This window comes from Neoarius graeffei, chromosome 8, assembly GCF_027579695.1.
Source record: "Neoarius graeffei isolate fNeoGra1 chromosome 8, fNeoGra1.pri, whole genome shotgun sequence".
Lineage (NCBI taxonomy): Eukaryota > Metazoa > Chordata > Actinopteri > Siluriformes > Ariidae > Neoarius > Neoarius graeffei.
The window spans coordinates 53289247-53308662 of record NC_083576.1 but is presented as its reverse complement, the minus strand read 5'-3'; the positions used below and the strand labels follow the sequence as shown (position 1 = coordinate 53308662).

General features: G+C 41.6%; 1 protein-coding gene across 1 annotated transcript in view; it reads right to left on the bottom strand.

The window, feature by feature from the left end:
* The window catches only part of micu3b (mitochondrial calcium uptake family, member 3b), a 63326-nt gene that overhangs the window by 33831 nt on the left and 10079 nt on the right, over positions 1-19416 (bottom strand). The window contains exons 3-4 of the mRNA XM_060926953.1: positions 15800-15831; positions 15623-15701 (exon numbers count right to left, since the gene is read on the bottom strand). Of these exons, the coding sequence (XP_060782936.1) occupies positions 15623-15701; positions 15800-15831 (111 nt within the window). The remainder of the gene's footprint in view (positions 1-15622; positions 15702-15799; positions 15832-19416) is intronic.

The following is a 19416-nucleotide window of genomic DNA, read 5'->3' as shown; positions in this document are numbered from 1 at the left end:
TAGGCTCTGCTCAGAGTGTCTGCTAGCAGCATGTCTCTACCTGGCACATACGTTACATCTAGATCATACTTCTGTATGCGCAGCATCATTCCCTGCAGCCTTTTGGCTCCCAATCAAATTTCGTATTGATTATAAAATACTACTATTGACCTTTAAAGCACTGAATGGTCTCGCACCACAGCACCTGAGTGAACTTCTGGTCCTCTATGACCCACCTACTTAGATCAAAAGGTACAGGCTATCTGCTGGTACCTCGTATAGTGAAGGCTACATCAGGGGGCAGAGCCTTTTCTTACAAAGCCCCACAGTTATGGAACAGCCTTCCAAGTAATGTTCGGGAATCAGACACGGTCTCAGTGTTTAAGTCTAGGCTGAAAACATATCTGTTTAGTCAAGCCTTTTATTAATGGTGTTTATGAGGTAAAGGAGTAGATCTGGAGGGTCCTCAGACATAGAGTGTTTTGGTAAACTGGGATGTATGGATGCTGTCAGTCCCCCACTTGCTTGCTCACTCGAGTTTGTTGATGGTGTAGTGGCTGGCTGCTTTATGACCCGGGGCTCCCTCATGCCTGTGTTACCTTCTGGCTCTCCCCTTTTAATTATGCTGTTATAGTTAGTTGCCGGAGTCCCTGCTTGTACTCAGTGCAATATGTATACTGTTCCTACTTATTCAGGTAACATTGAGCATACCTAACAACCTGTGTCCCCCCCCCAAAAAAAAATCTGTCCCTCTGAGTTACATGTTGGTCCTGGGATCGAGATGCTGACCTCTTCTGCTCCTCGGACCTGCCCGATCCATCCTGGTGCCCTGTGTCTGGTTGGAGTCTCATCGCATCGCTCCTGTGGAGGACGGCCCCATGTGGACAGTTGAAAGTCACACTTGGAGGACGCTCTGGACACTTACAGCAATGCTTTTATGGCTGAGGACTATGGTTGACTTGCTAACTTTGGGACTGCAGTTGTCATGAACAGTTTTGCATTCAGGTTTCCATCAATGAAGAGTTTATGACATCAATGAAACTGACTTCATGTTAAAACTGTTAATGTTATAGTCATGTTGTCTGTTGTTGCCCAAATGAGGATGGGTTCCCTTTTGAGTCTGGTTCCCCTCAAGGTTTCTTCCTCATGTCGTCTGAGGGAGTTTTTCCTTGCCACCGTCACCATAGGCTTGCTCATTGGGGATAGATTAAGGATAAAATTAGCTCATGTTTTAAGTCATTCAAATTCTGTAAAGCTGCTTTGCGACAATGTTTATTGTTAAAAGCGCTATACAAATAAACTTGACTTGACTTTTGGGTGCGTTCAGTAGGGGTTTTCTCACTATGGTTTTTAACGGCTTGTGATCACTTTGAAGTCACTTTGCGGCTATATGTGCACTGGTGAAATCTTTCCATGCTAAAAACCATTGCTAAAAACTCTTTTTTTATTTGCGCATACCCACGCTCTGTTTGTGTGATTGCTCTGCTTGCAAATGCTATTGGCTTACCCATCTGCATGAGTGCTGTGCCTAAGCCTGTGTCTGAAGCATCACACTGCACTGTGAGTTCCTCATCTGGGTTGTAATATTTCAGTACTAGGACATTTGCTATAGTCTCAATTTGAGGAAAGCCTCCTCGTGCTGTGCTGTCCAGTTCCACTCACTGTCTTTGTGTGTCAAGTCTCTCAACACTATGCACTGGTCTGAGAGGTGGGGACAAAACTTGGCTGGATAATTTGCCATACCTAGCAGCCTTTGCACTCCTTTCACATCTGTCGGTGCCGGCATCTGCTCAACAGCACGCACTTTCTCCGGATCCGCCTTGAGTCCATCAGCTGTCAGGCAGTGTCTGATGTATGTGGTCTCCTTCTGTATCAGTTTGAATTTGCCTGCATTCGGCTTGATGTTCTTTTGTCTGCATCTGTCAAGAAACAGTCTTAGCTTTTCATCATGATCAGGCTCAGCTTCCTCTTGTGTTTCCCCTTGGCCTGTGATCAGTACATCATCAGCAATAATGTACAGGCCTGGCACACCATCCAACGCTTGTGTGAGCTTTCGCTGACAGATTTCAGGGGCCGGACTTATCCCCATTGGCATCCTCAGCCACCTGTAATGTCCGAATGGAGTGGCAAATGTTGTTAGATAGCTGGACTCCTCCAGCTGTACATGCCAGAATCCACTCTTGACGTCACACACCGTGAACACTGGCTTTTGACAAGTCCGGTAAAATGTCCTCAATGGTTAGCAGTGGCAAGTGACTGCATTTTAGAGATTTGTTCAAGGGCTTGGGTTCAATACACACTCTTGGTTTCCCAGTTGGTTTCTGTACCACCACCATTACACTGATCCAGTCTGTACTGCATTCTACAGATGAGATGATTCCTCTGTGCTGTAGGTCCTGTAACTCGTCCTTCAGCGGTTTCATCATGGTGACTGGAACCCGTCTCTTTGGCAGCTGCACTGGCTTCACTGTGCTGTCCACCTCTATTTTGTATTTTCCCTTGAGGCAGCCGTTGCCAATGAATACATCAGCATACTCTGATTTAATTTGTCCCATTGTCCACTGTCCTGTTGTGGGTTTTTTCTGTTGTGACAATACTGTCTATTGCCACGATGTTCTCATAGTGCACTTTTATCAGTTTCATGGCCTCACTGGCTTTCCTACCGAGCAGAGGCACTGTACCATCTGCCTTCACCACCTGGAACTCTAAGCGATATAGTTTGTTATTTCTTGGGTTTCTTATTTTCACTTTACATTTTCCCAGTGGTTTCGGTTTGCTTTTGTTGTACATTACTAGTACACTCCAGGGTTTTTTCTAGAAAAATTTAGTATGAGGGCGCTCACCATGGCGAGGGAGCGAAGCGGGGGGGGATGGTGCCGGTTGTCCCCCCCCCCCCGCCGTGCAAAGCCTTTGAAAAATGTTCCAATGGGACATTCTGAGGCTATCTGAGAGGGAAATTGTAACAAATTGTCTGTCAACATTGAAAAAGAAAGAAGTAATCTTCTTCTGCCCCGGACAGTCTTTGGCTTTCTTCCGTTTCGTGCCGCAGGATGACATCTTTAAATGCCCAAGTGTCAACAAAAACAACTCGCGAATTACTTCTGTCAAAAACTCCCGCGCCGGTGGGTGAAAGGTCATTCAGTCTCGAGAAATCTCGCTCTACAAGTCAGCTGACCTTGTATGTAACCCATGTCAAATCTCGCGAGAGCAGCCGCGACAAGTAAACAACTAAACAACATGGCGCCTCAGTCTGGAAAACGCCAATTCGGATTATTTTTGCACCGTCTGGCGGTGTATCTACTATGATTGGAATATTTTTGGAGCAATTATAACGTATTTGATGATCAGACACATTGTCACGTAATGTTGCTGGGATGTTTTCACGCAGTCGGTAAGGGGGCGCACGCCGAGAGTAAGAGGGCGCAGCGCCCCTGTTCCCCCGTTTAGACGAAAGCCTGCACTCTGTGTGTGTTTTCAGTTGGTGTCTGGATTCAGCAGGTTAATTGGGATGATATTGCAACTAGCACCATAGTGTATTTGGAATTTTACTATGCCCTTGCCTAGAAGCATGCCAGCATAGAGAATCTGAGTTTTCTTCACTTTATCAGTTTCTTTTACATCCTCTACAGCCTCTGTATCCACATCTTTCACTGTGTCAGTCTCTACTGCAGCTACAGTTTCTGTCTCAGTTTCAGTGACACAAGTCATAATATCTTCATATTCATCACTCTCAGATTCAGCTGTTATTTTATTCACATATTTCTTTTTTCTTTGGCCCGGTTTTGCTTTACATTTTGCTGCAAAGTGGTTCTCTCTTCCACACTTTGTGCACTTCTTCCCGAACACTGGGCACTTTTGTTTACTTTTCTCATGTGTTTTTCCGCAATATCCGTACTCCACAGTGTTGCTGGTCTGTTTCCGGTACTGTGCTCCTTGCACAGCATGTACCTCTTCTACCATCGGTCCCAAGATGGTTTTCATGTTCTCCTTTGAGAGCTCAGCGGATCTGCACAGCTGCAAACGTGTCGAGTGTCAAGTTTTTCTCTCAGAGCAGTCTTTCTCTTATGATTGCATTGTTACCTCCACACACAATCCGATCATGAATGAGCGAGTCTCTAAATGTCCCAAAGTTGCATGTTTTTGCCAACACTTTCAGTTCCGTGACATAACGGTCTATATTTTCACTGGTGCCCTGGTTTCTTGTAAAGAAACGATAACGTTCCACAGTCTTGTTAACGCTACGGTCGCAGTGATCATTAAACTTCTTTATAATGTCATCCATCCTCCATGCATTCTTCGGAGTGTCGCCCATTAACGTGTCCAAAAGTTCTCTGCCGCTCTCCCTGACAAGATAGCTGAACAGTTTTACCTTCTGTTTGTCATCAGCGTCAGCCATCGCTAAATCCGCATAAAGAGCAAACTTGTCCCTCCAGGCCTTCCATGTCTTCAAAAGGTTGCTCGAGTCCAGACATAACGTTTGCGGTGGTTTTAGCCCATCCATGTTACATGGCAGTCTCACACTAGCAGCTAATACTAACATAAACTTAACGTTGCTCCGCACTGCTAACTGCTTACTGCTCTCCCGCTCAGAGAAAACTTTTCTGCGCCAAACTTCAAACCGAGTCCTCCACCGCTGCCACCATGTTAAAGTCTGTTCCTTCTCATAATAAGACTTCACAACTTGTACGGTTTCAACCCAACTGGGCTATAAACTTTAATAGTAATATCAGCATGTGAGGTTAATACATTCAGCTCGGTCTGTTATCCAAGGTGCAACAACATAAAACAACCCCTGTGGAAACAAGGAATTAAACAATAGTTCCTAACAATAGTTCACATTGTTACATATATCACAATGACCAAATTTCAGAGGGAACTAAATTTCACCGATTTTATGAAATCGAAAGGCCGTCTAGCTTTAATTATTTTGAGAAACACATAAGGAGCTGGAAACCTTTTGAAAAATTGGTGCTAGATTTGAACATGAAACAAGTAAGTGTTATTGCATCATTAAAACTGACACATCTATCAGCAGCTGTTGTTAGACCATTGGCATGCCATCATCATGGAGCTCAAACATATATGACTTTATGCACTTTTGTTACACTGTTTTGTTTTACAAGGAAGTGGGTGGGATGTATTGAGTTATTTTTTCCTGACCCAAAGTGGACAGTAGACTTAGAGAATCTTGATGTCTTGATCAGGATAAAACTTTACACATGTCTAATGTTGTTTAAGGAACTAATATATTATTTAAGTCTTCAAAGATCTTTTGATTGACTTTAAAAATCATTGCTTTTTTGTAGATTCCTCCAGTCATATATTTTTTACTGTACAAGCCAACCACAATAAGACAGATGAAGAGCCATCAAAGTAACAACATAGGTTTGGGCCTGTTCTGTGTATGAAGGTTAAACAGTTTTGCAGACATCCAGACAAGAGTCAGCTTCAGTCTTGCAGAAAGAAACTGAGCCCATATGCTTGAGCAGATGCTGTCAGAAATACAAACATTCTCAGAAATGATTCACACAAAGTGTCAGTGTGAGCAATGTAATTCAATGCCATTCTTAGAATTCATACTATCGTCAGTGATGGCGAGCTGTCATAGGGACAAGTCCCAACACTGCAGAGTTCAAACAGCTTTCCCCGTCTTCTGACACAAGTTTTGTTTATAGATCAAGTCATTGTCTTTTAAAAAGCATTTTAAAACTTAAATGTAAAAGTCTAAAGTGTACCTTTAGCTTTGAAAGGACAGTTCATCAGTATATATCAGTGTTTATACACACAGACACACACAGAGTATATACATATGTACATATATGTACATACATGTTTTATATACAGTGCTCAGCGTAAATGAGTGCACCCCCTTTGAAAAGTAACATTTTAAACAATATCTCAATGAACACAAACAATTTCCAAAATGTTGACAAGACAAAGTTTAATATAACATCTGTTTAACTTATAACATGAAAGTAAGGTTAATAATATAAACTTAGATTACACATTTTTCAGTTTTACTCAAATTAGGGTGGTGCAAAAATGAGTACACCCCACAACAAAAACTACTACATCTAGTACTTTGTATGGCCTCCATGATTTTTAATGACGGCACCCAGTCTTCTAGGCATGGAATGAACAAGTTGGTGACATTTTGCAACATCAATCTTTTTCCATTCTTCAACAATGACCTCTTTTAGTGACTGGATGCTGGATGGAGAGTGATGCTCAACTTGTCTCTTCAGAATTCCCCAGAGGTGTTCGATTGGGTTCAGATCAGGAGACATACTTGGCCACCGAATCACTTTCACCCTGTTCTTCTTCAGAAATCCAACAGTGGCCTTAGATGTGTGTTTAGTCATGTTGGAAAAGTGCACAGTGACCAAGGGCACGGAGTGATGGTAGCATCTTCTCTTTCAGTATAGAGCAATACGTCTGTGAATTCACGCCATCAATGAAATGCAGCTCCCCGACACCAGCAGCACTCATGCAGCCCCACATAAGGACACTGCCACCACCATGTTTCACTGTAGGCACCATGCATTTTTCTTTGTATTCCTCACCTTTGCGACGCCATACAGTTTTGAAGCCATCAGTTCCAAAAACATTTATCTTGGTCTCATCACTCCAGAGTATAGAGTCCCAGTAGTCTTCATCTTTGTCAGCATGGGCCCTGGCAAACTCTAGGCGGGCTTTTTTTTGCCTGGGCTTTAGGAGAGCCTTCTTTCGTGGATGGCATCCATGCATGCCATTCCTCTGCAGTGTACGCCGTGTTGTGTCACGGGAAATAGTCACCCCAGTTTGGCTTTCTACTTCTTTAGATAACTGCAGTGAACTTGCATGCCGATTTTCTTCAACCCTTCTCATCAGAAGATGCTCCTGTCGAGGTATTAACTTCCGTGGACGACCTGGACGTCTCTGTGAGATGGTTGCAGTTCCATCGTTCTTAAATTTTTGCACCACTTTTGCTACAGTATTCTGACTGATAAGTAAAGCTTTGCTGATCTTCTTGTAGCCTTCACCTTTGTGGTGGAAAGAAATTATTTTCTTTGGGGAATTCTGAAGAGACAAGTTGAGCATCACTCTCCATCCAGCATCCAGTCACTAAAAGAGGTCATTGCTGAAGAATGGAAAAAGATTGATGTTGCAAAATGTCGCCAACTTGTTCATTCCATGCCTAGAAGACTTGGTGCGGTCATTAAAATCATGGAGGCCATACAAAGTACTAGATGTAGTTTTGTTGTGGGGTGTACTCATTTTTGCACCACCCTAATTTGAGTAAAACTGAAAAATGTGTAATCTAAGTTATATTATTAACCTTACTTTCATGTTATAAGTTAAACAGATGTTATATTAAACTTTGTCTTGTCAACATTTTGGAAATTGTTTGTGTTTATTGAGATATTGTTTAAAATGTTACTTTTCAAAGGGGGTGTACTCATTTATGCTGAGCACTGTATATATATATATATATATATATATATATATATATATATATATATATATAGAGAGAGAGAGAGAGAGAGAGAGAGAGAGAGCATTACACAGTGGTGTGAAGAGAGGAAGTTTATCTTTGAGTGGTGAATGGCTATATCATGAGTGAGTGAAGCGAACAAGTGATATATCTTTCAACACGGGAAGATAAACTTCATATCTTCATGCCACCATGTAATGTTCTTTATATTGTATAGACACATCCACAAAAAAAATACGCAAGTTAATCAAAAGAATTTTAATTCTGAACCGGTTCGCCAGTTTGACAACGCGCATCTGGGGAAAACACTGGGAGTGACATCACTGGAGTGAAATACTGGAAATTATTATACATGCAGGCCACTTTTTTCCATAGAATAAAAACATATATTCTATTCCCTTCTAGTGGGTTTATTGATGGCATGCAATATTGTTATCATATCGCTTATCCTCCATGTATTACGCCACTCTCCCCAATGGAGAATGAGTGTGCAATATTGCTACAATATTGCACATTGTCAAGACAACACAACGTTACACATCACCGCTCATGCGAAGATCCAATGACAAAACTTTTTTGCTGTGCATGCCCAGAATCATTTCTTAGTCCGCCAGCTAATCCAGTGCTACTGCTAGTATTAGCTATGCTATAATTAAGCCCTAAATAAATAAACTGAAAACTGAAACTAAAGACACGCTGAGTACCCGAAAGGCTACTAAAACTTCATTATATATTCTTCATGCATATTTACAAGAGAAAAATATACCAACGGACACCGAAAAACTGGAAAAGAGACACGTCAGAGATGTAAAACTTCCACGCTAATGAGTGACTTTGACAGTTTGTAAACAAACATGGCCGTGAGGTTTGTATCATTAAAAGCAGAAGGTTTTCACAGAATTTTGGCTGCCAGGTCGCTCCGTGGTGTGTAGTTGCCGATGTTGATTTTTAAAGGTAACTAAGTAAATTACACAGGGAAAATAATAATGATATTTGGCTTGACTGTGCTAGCATTGGCCTTCGCTAACACTACACTGGCTGGAAGGTAACTGGACTGCTGTGCTCACAGCACCAAGTCACAGGTAAGCTTGCATTGGCATTCGAGAATGCTGATATGAAGAGAGTGTTTATGTATAATAATAATAATAATAATAATAATAATATTGGCTGGCTTTTTTTCATGGTATATCAGATATATTCCATTCAGCTTGCATGATATTGAATGAGTCGAAGACGAGTTCAATATCATGCTAGCTGAATGGAATATATCTGATATACCATGAAAAAAAACATTATTATTATTACTATTGTACATGGGCAGCACGGTGGTGTAGTGGTTAGTGCTGTCGCCTCACAGCAAGAAGGTCCGGGTTCGAGCCCCGTGGTCGGTGAGGGCCTTTCTGTGTGGAGTTTGCATGTTCTCTCCGTGTCCGCGTGGGTTTCCTCCGGGTGCTCCGGTTTCCCCCACAGTCCAAAGACATGCAGGTTAGGTTAAATGGTGACTCTAAATTGACCGTAGGTGTGAGTGTGAATGGTTGTCTGTGTTTATGTGTCAGCCCTGGCGACTTGTCCAGGGTGTACCCTGCCTTTCACCCGTAGTCAGCTGGGATAGGCTCCAGCTTGCCTGCGACCCTGTAGAACAGGATAAAGCAGCTAGAGATAATGAGATGAGATTATTATACATACACACTCTCTTCCAGTTTTTCGATGTCCGTTGGTATGTTTTTCTCTTGTAAACAGAGGGGAACTGTCAGGGTCTTCTAGGTCTTCAGAGAAGGCCCAAACATATCAGCATTTCATTTCTTTCATTCTTTCATAATTTCATTATAATTATTCTATTCTAATTTGGCCTCATTTTATATCAAATTTGCTTCAGAAATGAAAGGGTTGCTGTCCTGAAAACATTAAAATAGAGTTATCTAATGAGATTTTTGTTTGTTGTCTCTAGGCAGAGAAGAGTTTAGAGCTGGCTCACTCATTGTTTAGGACTTCATTGCTGGGACAGAAGGCCATTGCAGTGTATGTTTATGTAGGAAGTGACAGAAGAATTAACCAATCAGATTTTGATTTATTGTGGGAGGGACAAAAATTTAATCGCCCTAGGCCTTCTCAAAGGCCAACGCGAGTTTAACCGCGAGTCGGCATGGCAGTGAAGTGACCTTCCAGCCAGTGTAGTGTTTATCAGTAGTGTTAGCAAACGCTAATAAAGCAGTCAAGCCAGTGCTATCGAGAGCAAGTAGCACAGGATAACAACCGAGAAAACTAAGATTTCTGTCTCCAGACTCTTCTTCCACGCATGCTTGCCACAGTATTTTTCACTCATACTGAAGTATTCATTTCCCTATGTAATTTACTCAGTTACTTTTAAAATCAACATCGACAACTACACACAGCGGAGCAACCTGACAGCCTGCCACTAATCCCATGCAAAATCCTTTGCCCTGTTGCTTTTTTAGTGTGTCTGACTAAGTTTTGGTGTGTCTGAAGTCCCAGCTCTACTAGTAACGGTTCGCCACTGCTTGTAAATATGCGTGAAGAATATCGAATCAAGTTTTGGTAGACTTTCAGGTGTTCAACGCGTCTTTAGTTTCAGTTTTCAGTTTATTTATTTAGTGCTTAATTATAGCATAGCTAACCCTAGCACTGGAGTAGCCTAGTCTTTCTCTTTCCCGGTGAACAAAGAAATGCTTCTGCGCATACACAGCAGAAAACTTTCTCATTGAATATTCGCATCAGCTCCGACATGTGACATCATGTTGTCTTGACAACGTGCGATATCGTAAACCATATTCAACGCTCATTCTCCATTGGGTAGTGGCATAATACACGTAGGATAAACGATATGCTAACAATATTGCATGCTAACGAACCAAATGAATGAAACCCATTAGAAGGGAATAGAATACATGTTTTTATTCCATGAAACAACTCATCTTAAAAGAATTCATATGTTAAATTTTCACACCCATATGTGGATGTGAAAATTTAACCTATGAATTCTTTTAAAACGAGTCAAGAAACATCCCTATAAGAAAGTCATCTCATCTCATTATCTCTAGCCGCTTTATCCTTCTACAGGGTCGCAGGCAAGCTGGAGCCTATCTCAGCTGACTTTGGGCGAAAGGCGGGGTACACCCTGGACAAGTCGCCAGGTCATCACAGAGCTGACACTGAGGCTACGTTTACATTTGACCGTATCTGTCTCGTTTTCTTCGCGGATGCACTGTCCGTTTACATTAAACCGCCTGGAAATGCCGGGAAACGGGAATCCGCCAGCGTCCACGTATTCAATCCAGATCGTGTCAGCTCTGGTGCTGTGTAAACATTCAGAATACGCGGATATGCTGTGCTGAGCTCTAGCTGGCGTCTCACTGGACAACGTCACTGTGACATCCACCTTCCTGATTCGCTGGCGTTGGTCATGTGACGCGACTGCTGAAAAACGGTGCGGACTTCCGCCTTGTATCACCTTTCATTAAAGAGTATAAAAGTATGAAAATACTGCAAATACTGATGCAAATACTGCCCACTGTGTAGTTATGATTGTCTTTAGGCTTGCCATCCTTCCACTTGCAAGTGGTAAGTGACCTGCGCTGGGATCACACACAGCGGCTCAGTCCCGAATCACAGCTTGTTCACTTCACTCGCGTGCTCTGTGAGCTGCGCAAGGCCGGAGTGCGCACCCTCCAGAGGGCACTCGCTGTTCAGGGCGGAGTGATTTGGAGAGCAGGATGCCTGCGGAGCCGAGCGTATCCGTGTATTGGTATTGCTGTGTGCACGCAAATCGTGTATTGGCGTTGCTGTGTGCACACTAATCGTTTTAAAAACGTTAATCTGATGATCCGCTGATACAGTCTAATGTAAACATGGGCATAGACACAGACACCCATTCACATCTACAATCAATTTAGAGTCACCAGTTAACCTAACCTGCATGTCTTTGGACTGTGGGGGAAACCGGAGCACACGGAGGAAACCCACGCGGACAACATGCAAACTCCGCACAGAAAGGCCCTCGCCGGCCACGGGGCTCGAACCCGGACCTTCTTGCTGTGAGGCGACAGTGCTAACCACTACACCACCGTGCCGCTATAAGAAAGTCAGAGCACTAATAAAACTTTTCATCTACCACTTTAAGATGTCTCTTCACAACTTACTCAATATATTATTTAACAATTATTCACCGAAGGCGAAGTGAATATCTCTGAATAATAACTGAGATGAAGTCGAGGTTATTATTCACCAATATTCACTGAGCCTGAGGCAGATAATTGTTTTAATGTAAATACACAGGCCATTATTTAAAAATTTTTTTAATTCATATTTTTAAAAAAATGTATTTCTAACTTCACAAGTAGCATGCAAATGTAATACATGCAGACTTGTGGCATGCTGTTGTGTCATAGAATCAAGAAGCTTTTAATTATCTCAAATTCACTTTATTAAACTAACAAGTAAGTATACAGCCAACATGAGAATAACGTGTAACCATAGCTGTCTCAAATCACTCATTCATTCACTACTCCCTACTCACTATCTAGGGAATTACTATATAGAGGACTATATACCGAGCTCATTGATAAAATGAAAAAACACTTTCGGACACTACTCCATTGTGCTGTTATTTACGTCATTACTGTCGCACAATTAAAACGTGCCAGATCAGTCGGCTGGTGCGTTTTCAAAATAATTAATACACGCATGTATTTTTGTGATAAATACATATTATACTGACTGTATTTCCGACATTAATCAATACAAAGTACTTTGTGTCTGCTGCATCTTTAAGTTCTTTTAAATCAAGGCTGAATCCTTTCTTCTTTGCCGCTGCCTTTTATTAAATCAAATTTGAGGCTTTTGATTAATTCCTCGCTCTGCACTGTAACTTTTATTCTTGTATTTTATCCATCTTATTCTATTTTAGCTTATTTTATATTCTCTTACTATTTTTAATTGTACTTGAATGTCCGTTTATAATGTGTTTCTTCCTCCAGCCATTCACCCCAACACACTACAATATTATCGCAACTTCCGCACCACAACTTATAAATTTGTCTCGTGCCCGTTGTCATAAGGAGAAACAAACTACTGCTATACTCAATCTAAAGTACTTAACACTCCTTATGAAACAGCTTTTACAGCTTTCCTTTCAGCGCAACCGCAATGCATGATGCTATATATTGCTTGGTTAGTGACCATTGGTTGTACACTACTTTTCACAATGAACTGTGGGATACTATGAGTCCACTATATTTAGGGTGTAATAATTCTCACTATACATTTGGACAGCACTACAAAATGGCGTACTCACTATATAGTCCACTATATAGTGAGTAGTGAGTGATTTCGGACACAGTGCATCTCTACCTTCTCTGTACTTCTCCGTCATGGCTAGTTAGCCATAACCTTCTAAAGTACATATTTCCACCTCGTGGCAAGGATGAACATCACATATCCCACACCTACACACAGACTTGTGTCGCTTATCTACGCCGACTCACATAAAATACTTTGTTTTGAAATCAATAAAATAAATCACAATTCCGTTTTACCTTTGAATAGTTTTAGACCAAAGTTTGTAGCATTTTTAGTGCTTTTAGGAACAGTATTTTCTTTCATAATTTGTAATTCTTCCTCACTTAGGATGACAAAGCAATTTGCAGCCATTTTGCCGAGTTACTCGAGGTGATTGTCAAAAAATAGTCCGAATTTCTCGACCAATCAGTGCACGATTTTCTATAATCATGTGCATCTTCTTCTTTTGGCTACCTCTCTTCTCAATCTCGCCTCCAATACCCTTTCCCATAGCTTCATGGTGTGGCTCATCAATTTTATTCCTCTGTAATTACTGCAGCTCTGTACATCTCCCTTATTCTTGTATATTGGGACTAGCACACTCTTTCTCCATTCATTTGGCATTTTCTCATTCTCTAGGATCTTATTTAACAATCTCGTTAGGGACTCCACAACTGTCTCACCCAAACATCTCCAAGCCTCAAGCGGGATACCATCTGGTCCGACTGCTTTCCCAGTCTTCATTCTTTTCATGGCTGCCCTCACCTCATCCTTACTAACCAACTCTGCTTCCTGATTTGCTGTCTCCAATGAATCTGACCTTTTCTCTCTTGGACTCTGCTCATTTAATAAATCCTCAAAGTACTTTTTCCACCTTCTTAAGACACTCTCTTTGTTTGTCAACACATTTCCATTTATATCTTTCATCACTCTTACCTGCTGTACATCCCTCGCTTCCCTGTTTCTCTGCCTAGCTAGTCTGTACAGGTCTTTCTCTCCTTCTTTGGTCTCCAGTCTTTCATACAACTCCTGGTATGCATCTGCTTTCGCCTTCGCTACCACTCTTTTTGCCTTCTGTCTCGTCTCTCTGTATAACCGCCTGCTTTCCTCGTCTCTCTGATCGTCCCAATTCTTCTTTGCTAGCCTCTTCTCTTTTATAATTTCCTGCACTTCTTTGTTCCACCACCATGTCTCCTTGTCTTCCTTCCTCCTTCCCGAAGACCACCCTAGCACCTTCTTTGCTACCTCTCTTACTAGTACAGCAGTAGTATTCCAATCTTCTGGCAGACTTCCATGACCACTCAATGGTCGTCTCATTTCTTCCCTAAACTCCTTCTGATGTTCAATCTCTTTTAGTTTCCACCACTTAATCTTCGGCTCCACTATTTCACACTTCCTCTTTTTCACTTTCAGGCTCATCCTGCACACGACCACTTGATGTTGTCTAGCTACACTCTCCCCTGCCATCACTTTACAGTCTCCAATCTCCTTCAGGTTACCTCTTCTGCAGAGTATGTAGTCCACCTGTGTAGATCTTCCTCCACTTTTAAATGTCACCCTGTGCTGCTCTTTCTTCTCGAAGTATGTATTGACTATTGCCAAATTCACCCTCTTTGAAAAATCAACCACCACTTGCCCTTCCACATTTCTCTCTCTTACACCATATCTGCCCATCACATCCTCATCTCCTCTGTTTCCCTCGCCAACATGTCCATTGAAATCTGCTCCCATCAGCACGCGCTCCTCCCTCGGTATACTTTCTACCACTTCATCCATCTTTTCCCAGAAAGACTCTTTCTCTTCATTCTCACATCCAACCTGTGGGACGTACGCACACACAACATTGATTACCACTCCTTGACTCTCCAACTTCATGCCTATCACTCTATCTGACACCCTCTTCACATCAATTACACTGTTGACCAACTCTCCCCTCAAAACCCGGGCCCCGACCAATCCGGTATGGTATTTCTCTTTTCATTCCGCATGTTAGATTTGGCACAGTTTTACGCCGGATGCCCTTCCTGACGCAACCCTCTCCAATTTATCCGGGCTTGGGACCGGCACCAAGAGTACGCTTATGCACCCCCAGTGGCTGGATTCTATAATCACGTGCATATTTATACTAAATAAGAATATTACATCCATCACCAGATGTCCAACTCTGAAGTAATCTAAAAAGCATGCAGAATTCTCCTGCTCACTGGATCTACATCCTGTCACGTCATTCACTTTCTGTGATCACTGGCTTGCAGTGGATCAAATACGAAACTCTTGTCTTTCCTTTCTAAACCTTGTAAAGTATAAATTATACATGTTTACTTCTGTCCACAAGGCATAAATTATAAATGTTTCAGTACATTGCTAAAAATAAAAATGTAGTCTATCTGGATGACCAAATTAACTTCTCTGTATGTTGCAACAGTATCAGATCCCACATACTCCTGCACCATATTACTGTCCTTTTTGAAAACAAAGGCTCATCCATACTTTGCTTTTTCTCGTCAGGACTCCAGCTTGCTACTGGCTTGCTTTTGTTAATACTGTATGCTTCCATTTCTCTTGGAAAAAAAAGACAGCAGAGAATTCTGTTGCTCACCTGGTGAATAATCTATCCAATTTCTTTTATAAAACCGATTTAATTGGATTAATTCAGTAGCTTGCAAGGATCAAATCCAAAACCTTTTTCTGCTTTTCACCACAGCATGACAAATCAGACCCTCGGGTAGAAAGGCTGTTTAAACATTTAATAATCAATTCACCTGAGTTATAAATGCTTTCAAAAATCTTTGTGTACTCTCACTCAGCCTTCTAAATGTAAATATCCTCAGGAGTACAAATATACACAAGTATTTACTTGTTGTGAATTCTCACCTTTTTCATTCAAGTTCCGGAAAAGCCTGGATGAGCCTTTCCAAACAGGAGGTGTATCAGAGAGAATCTTATCCAAATCCTTTAAAAAGGAGTGAACATTTAAGTAATCTGTCATTGAAATACAAAAAATAAAAATCAATCTCATGCACAACATTAGCAGCAACTTTTTAATCATACCTGTTTTGTCAGGGCTCGCCAAAACTTTTTTTCTAGGATGTAACAAATAATAGAGTTTTAGAAACTATCTGCACAAACAGACATCACTGGATCCTACCTTATCCTAGCACAGTAAACTAACATAGAGTACAGTGTCTTGCAAAAGTATTCATCCCCCTTTGTGTTTGTCCAGTTTTGTCACATTACAAGCTGGAATTAAAATGGATTTTTAGGGGGTTAGCGCCATTTGATTTACACAACATGTCTAAAACTTTAAAGGTGAAATTGTTGTTTTATTGTGACACAAACAATAATTAAGATGAAAAATAAAACAGAAATCTGGAGTGTGCAAAGGTGTTCACCCCCGAAAGTCATTACTTTGTAGAGCCACCTTTTGCTGCAATTACAGCTGCAAGTCTCTTGGGGTATGTCTCTATTAGCTTAGCACATCTAGCCACTGGGATTTTTGCCCATTCCTCAAGGCAAAACTACTCCAACTCCTTCAAGTTAAATGGGTTGTGTTGGTGTCCAGCAATCTTCAAGTTATGAAAGGAAAAAAAAAGAAAGAAAGAAAGAAAGAAAGAAAGAAAGCACAACTTTATTCATCACACACTTGTGAAACTTCCTCTCTGCATTTAACCCATCTGAAGCAGTGAACAAACACATGCACAATGAGCACACACACATACCCAGAGCAGTGGGCAGCCATGCTAACAGCACCCAGGGAGCAGTCAGGAGTTCGATGCCTTGCTCAAGGGCACCTCAGCCCAAGGCTATCCCATATTAACCTAACCACATGTCTTTGAACTGTGGGGGGAAACCCACGCAGACACAGGAAGAACATGCAAACTCCACACAGAAAGGCCCTCGCCGGCTGCTGGGTTCGAACCCAGAACCTTCTTGCTGTGAGGCGACAGCGCTAACCACTACACCACCGTGCCACCCACAGATTATGCCACAGATTCTCAATTGGATTGAGGTCTGGGCTTTGACGAGGCCATTCCAAGACATTTAAATGTTTCCCTTTAAACCACTCCAGTGTAGCTTTTGCAGTATGTTTAGGGTCATTGTCCTGCTGGAACGTGAACCTTTGTCCCAGTCTCAAACCTCTGGCTGACTCAAACAGGTTTTCTTCCAGAATTGCTCTGTATTTAGTGCTATCCATCTTTCCTTCAGTCCTGACCAGCTTTCCTGTCCCTGCAGATGAAAAACATCCCCACAGCATGATGCTGCCACCACCATGCTTCACTGTAGGAATGGTGTTCTCAGGGTGTTGGGTTTGCGGCACACATGGCATTTCCCATGATGGCCAAAAAAGTTCAATTTTTGTCTCATTTGACCAGAGAATCTTCTTCCATGTGTTTGGGGAGTCTGCCACATGCTGTTGGGCAAACCGCAAATGTGTTTTCTTAAGCAATGACTTTTTTCTGGCCACTCTTCCATAAAGCCCCACTCTGTGGAGTGTACAGCTTAAAGTGGTCCTATGGACAGATACTCCCATCTCCACTGTGGATCTTTGCAGCTCCTTCAGTGTTATCTTTGGTGTGGGTTTGTTTGTTTGTTTGTTTGTTTGGGGGGGTTCAGCTCTGATTAATGCCCTCCTTGCCCGGTCTGTGAGTTTTGGTGGGCGGCCTTCTCTTGTCAAGTTTGTAGTGGTGCCATATTCTTTCCATTTTGCTATAATGGATTTAATGGTGCTCCCTGGGATATTCAAAGTTTGGGATATTTTTTATAACCCAACCCTGATCTATACTTCTCCACAACTTTGTCTCTGACCTGTTTGGAGGCTCCTTGGTTTACATGTTGCTTGTTTAGTAGTGTTGCAGAGTCGGGGTCCTTCCAGAACAGGTTGATTTATACAGACATCATGTGACAGATCATGTGACACTTTGATTGCAAACAAGTGGATCTTAATCAACTAATTATGTGACTTATGAAGTGAATTGGTTGGACCAGCTCTTATTTAAGGATTTCATACGAAAGGGGATGGATGCCTATGCACATTCCAGATTTCTGTTTTTTCATCTTAATTATTGTTTTGTGTCACAATAAAACAACAATTTGCACCTTTAGAGTGGTAGGCATGTTGTGTAAATCAAATGGTGCTAAACTTCCAAAAATCCATTTTAATTCCAGCTTGTAATGCGACAAAACAGGACAAACACAAAGGAGGATGAATACTTTTACTAAACACTATAGATTATTTAGTCTGAATATCAGTCCTGTGAACATAATCACAAGAGAGTTACATAATCCAATGTCGAGATCTCACTGTATAACACTGTAAACACAAGTTCTGAGGGAATGGCAAGGCCATGTTATTGTGATCCAGCCAAGGGATCATAAAATGCATGACTGAGTTCAGGCATTTGTCTTCTCTCAGCACCGCAACTACAATCATGAAGCTGTTTTCCATGCATTTGCAAAATCATGACTGACTCTGCACCAAAATGCAGGTGCTCCTACAAGGGCTTTGTGCTTCTCACAGCAACCTGGTCCTGAACCTATGAAAAGAACACTGCAATGGACCCATAAACACAAAACAATATCACAAATATATTTTAATTAAGTGTAAAGGAGCATGAGCAAATGCAAAACAAAACCACAAATTAATATAGAGTTTGTATCTTATGTTTGCATAATTAAATTCTCTTATGCCTGGTGGTTCTCTGCTCAGACTTTCACAAACAAGCAAAGTTATAGCACACTCAGACAGTTTTTATAGCCATGGCATAAAACCATAAATACCATAACGTCTTTTTGCTGAGCATGTGCTGTTAAAAATAAGGTGGCTGACATAGTGAAGCAATATGCTTCCTTTATATTCAAGTTCAGATTTTATTCCTGTCTGGACATACCGGGCACTCTCAGTCAGGAGACAACAGGATAACACAGGGTGGAACAGCATACCCAGTTTCAAACTATCAATGGCCCTTTTCTACCTAAGCCTGAGGAAAGCTCCAAGCTAGCTTACATCAACCTAGCCAACAACTCACTAGAACCAGTTTTCAAACCACACACAGTCCTTGATTCAGCCCCAAGCCAGAGCCAAAGTGTCTGGTTTTCTCTCAACCACAGAAGTAATGCTGGAGAAAACCAGTGGCTTTCTAATATTACAATGATATTTAAACCCACTGTATGAAAGAGCCAATCGGGGTGGAGCCTTAAGTGGAGTGAAAATATCCTAGGTATAGCCTTTCTTCCAATAATATAAAAATGCCACTGTATAATAGCCCTGAACAATAGTGTATAATAATATGTGTACAATAGAGTTTCTAAATAAATGTAATCAAGATCAAAACTACCAACCACACCTGTCTTGGTGTGAACTTCCATCACAGTAAGTGCCATCAGAAAGATGCCTTAGAGCTCAAACAGTTTTGACAGGGTTTTCTTCTTCGTCCTTAAATGAAATGATTGTGGAGATAGCTATCTCCATGCAGCAGGGCTTTACATTAACTTTTTTGCTCACCAGCCACTGTGGCTAGTGGTTTTCCCGAGTCACTAGCCATTCAGCCTTTTCACTAGCCACAATTTTGTTGCCAGGAAATCACAGTTTTTTCTTCACCATGATACGTTAAAGTTCGGAAGATCTACAGTGGTGCTTGAAAGTTTGTGAACCCTTTAGAATTTTCTAT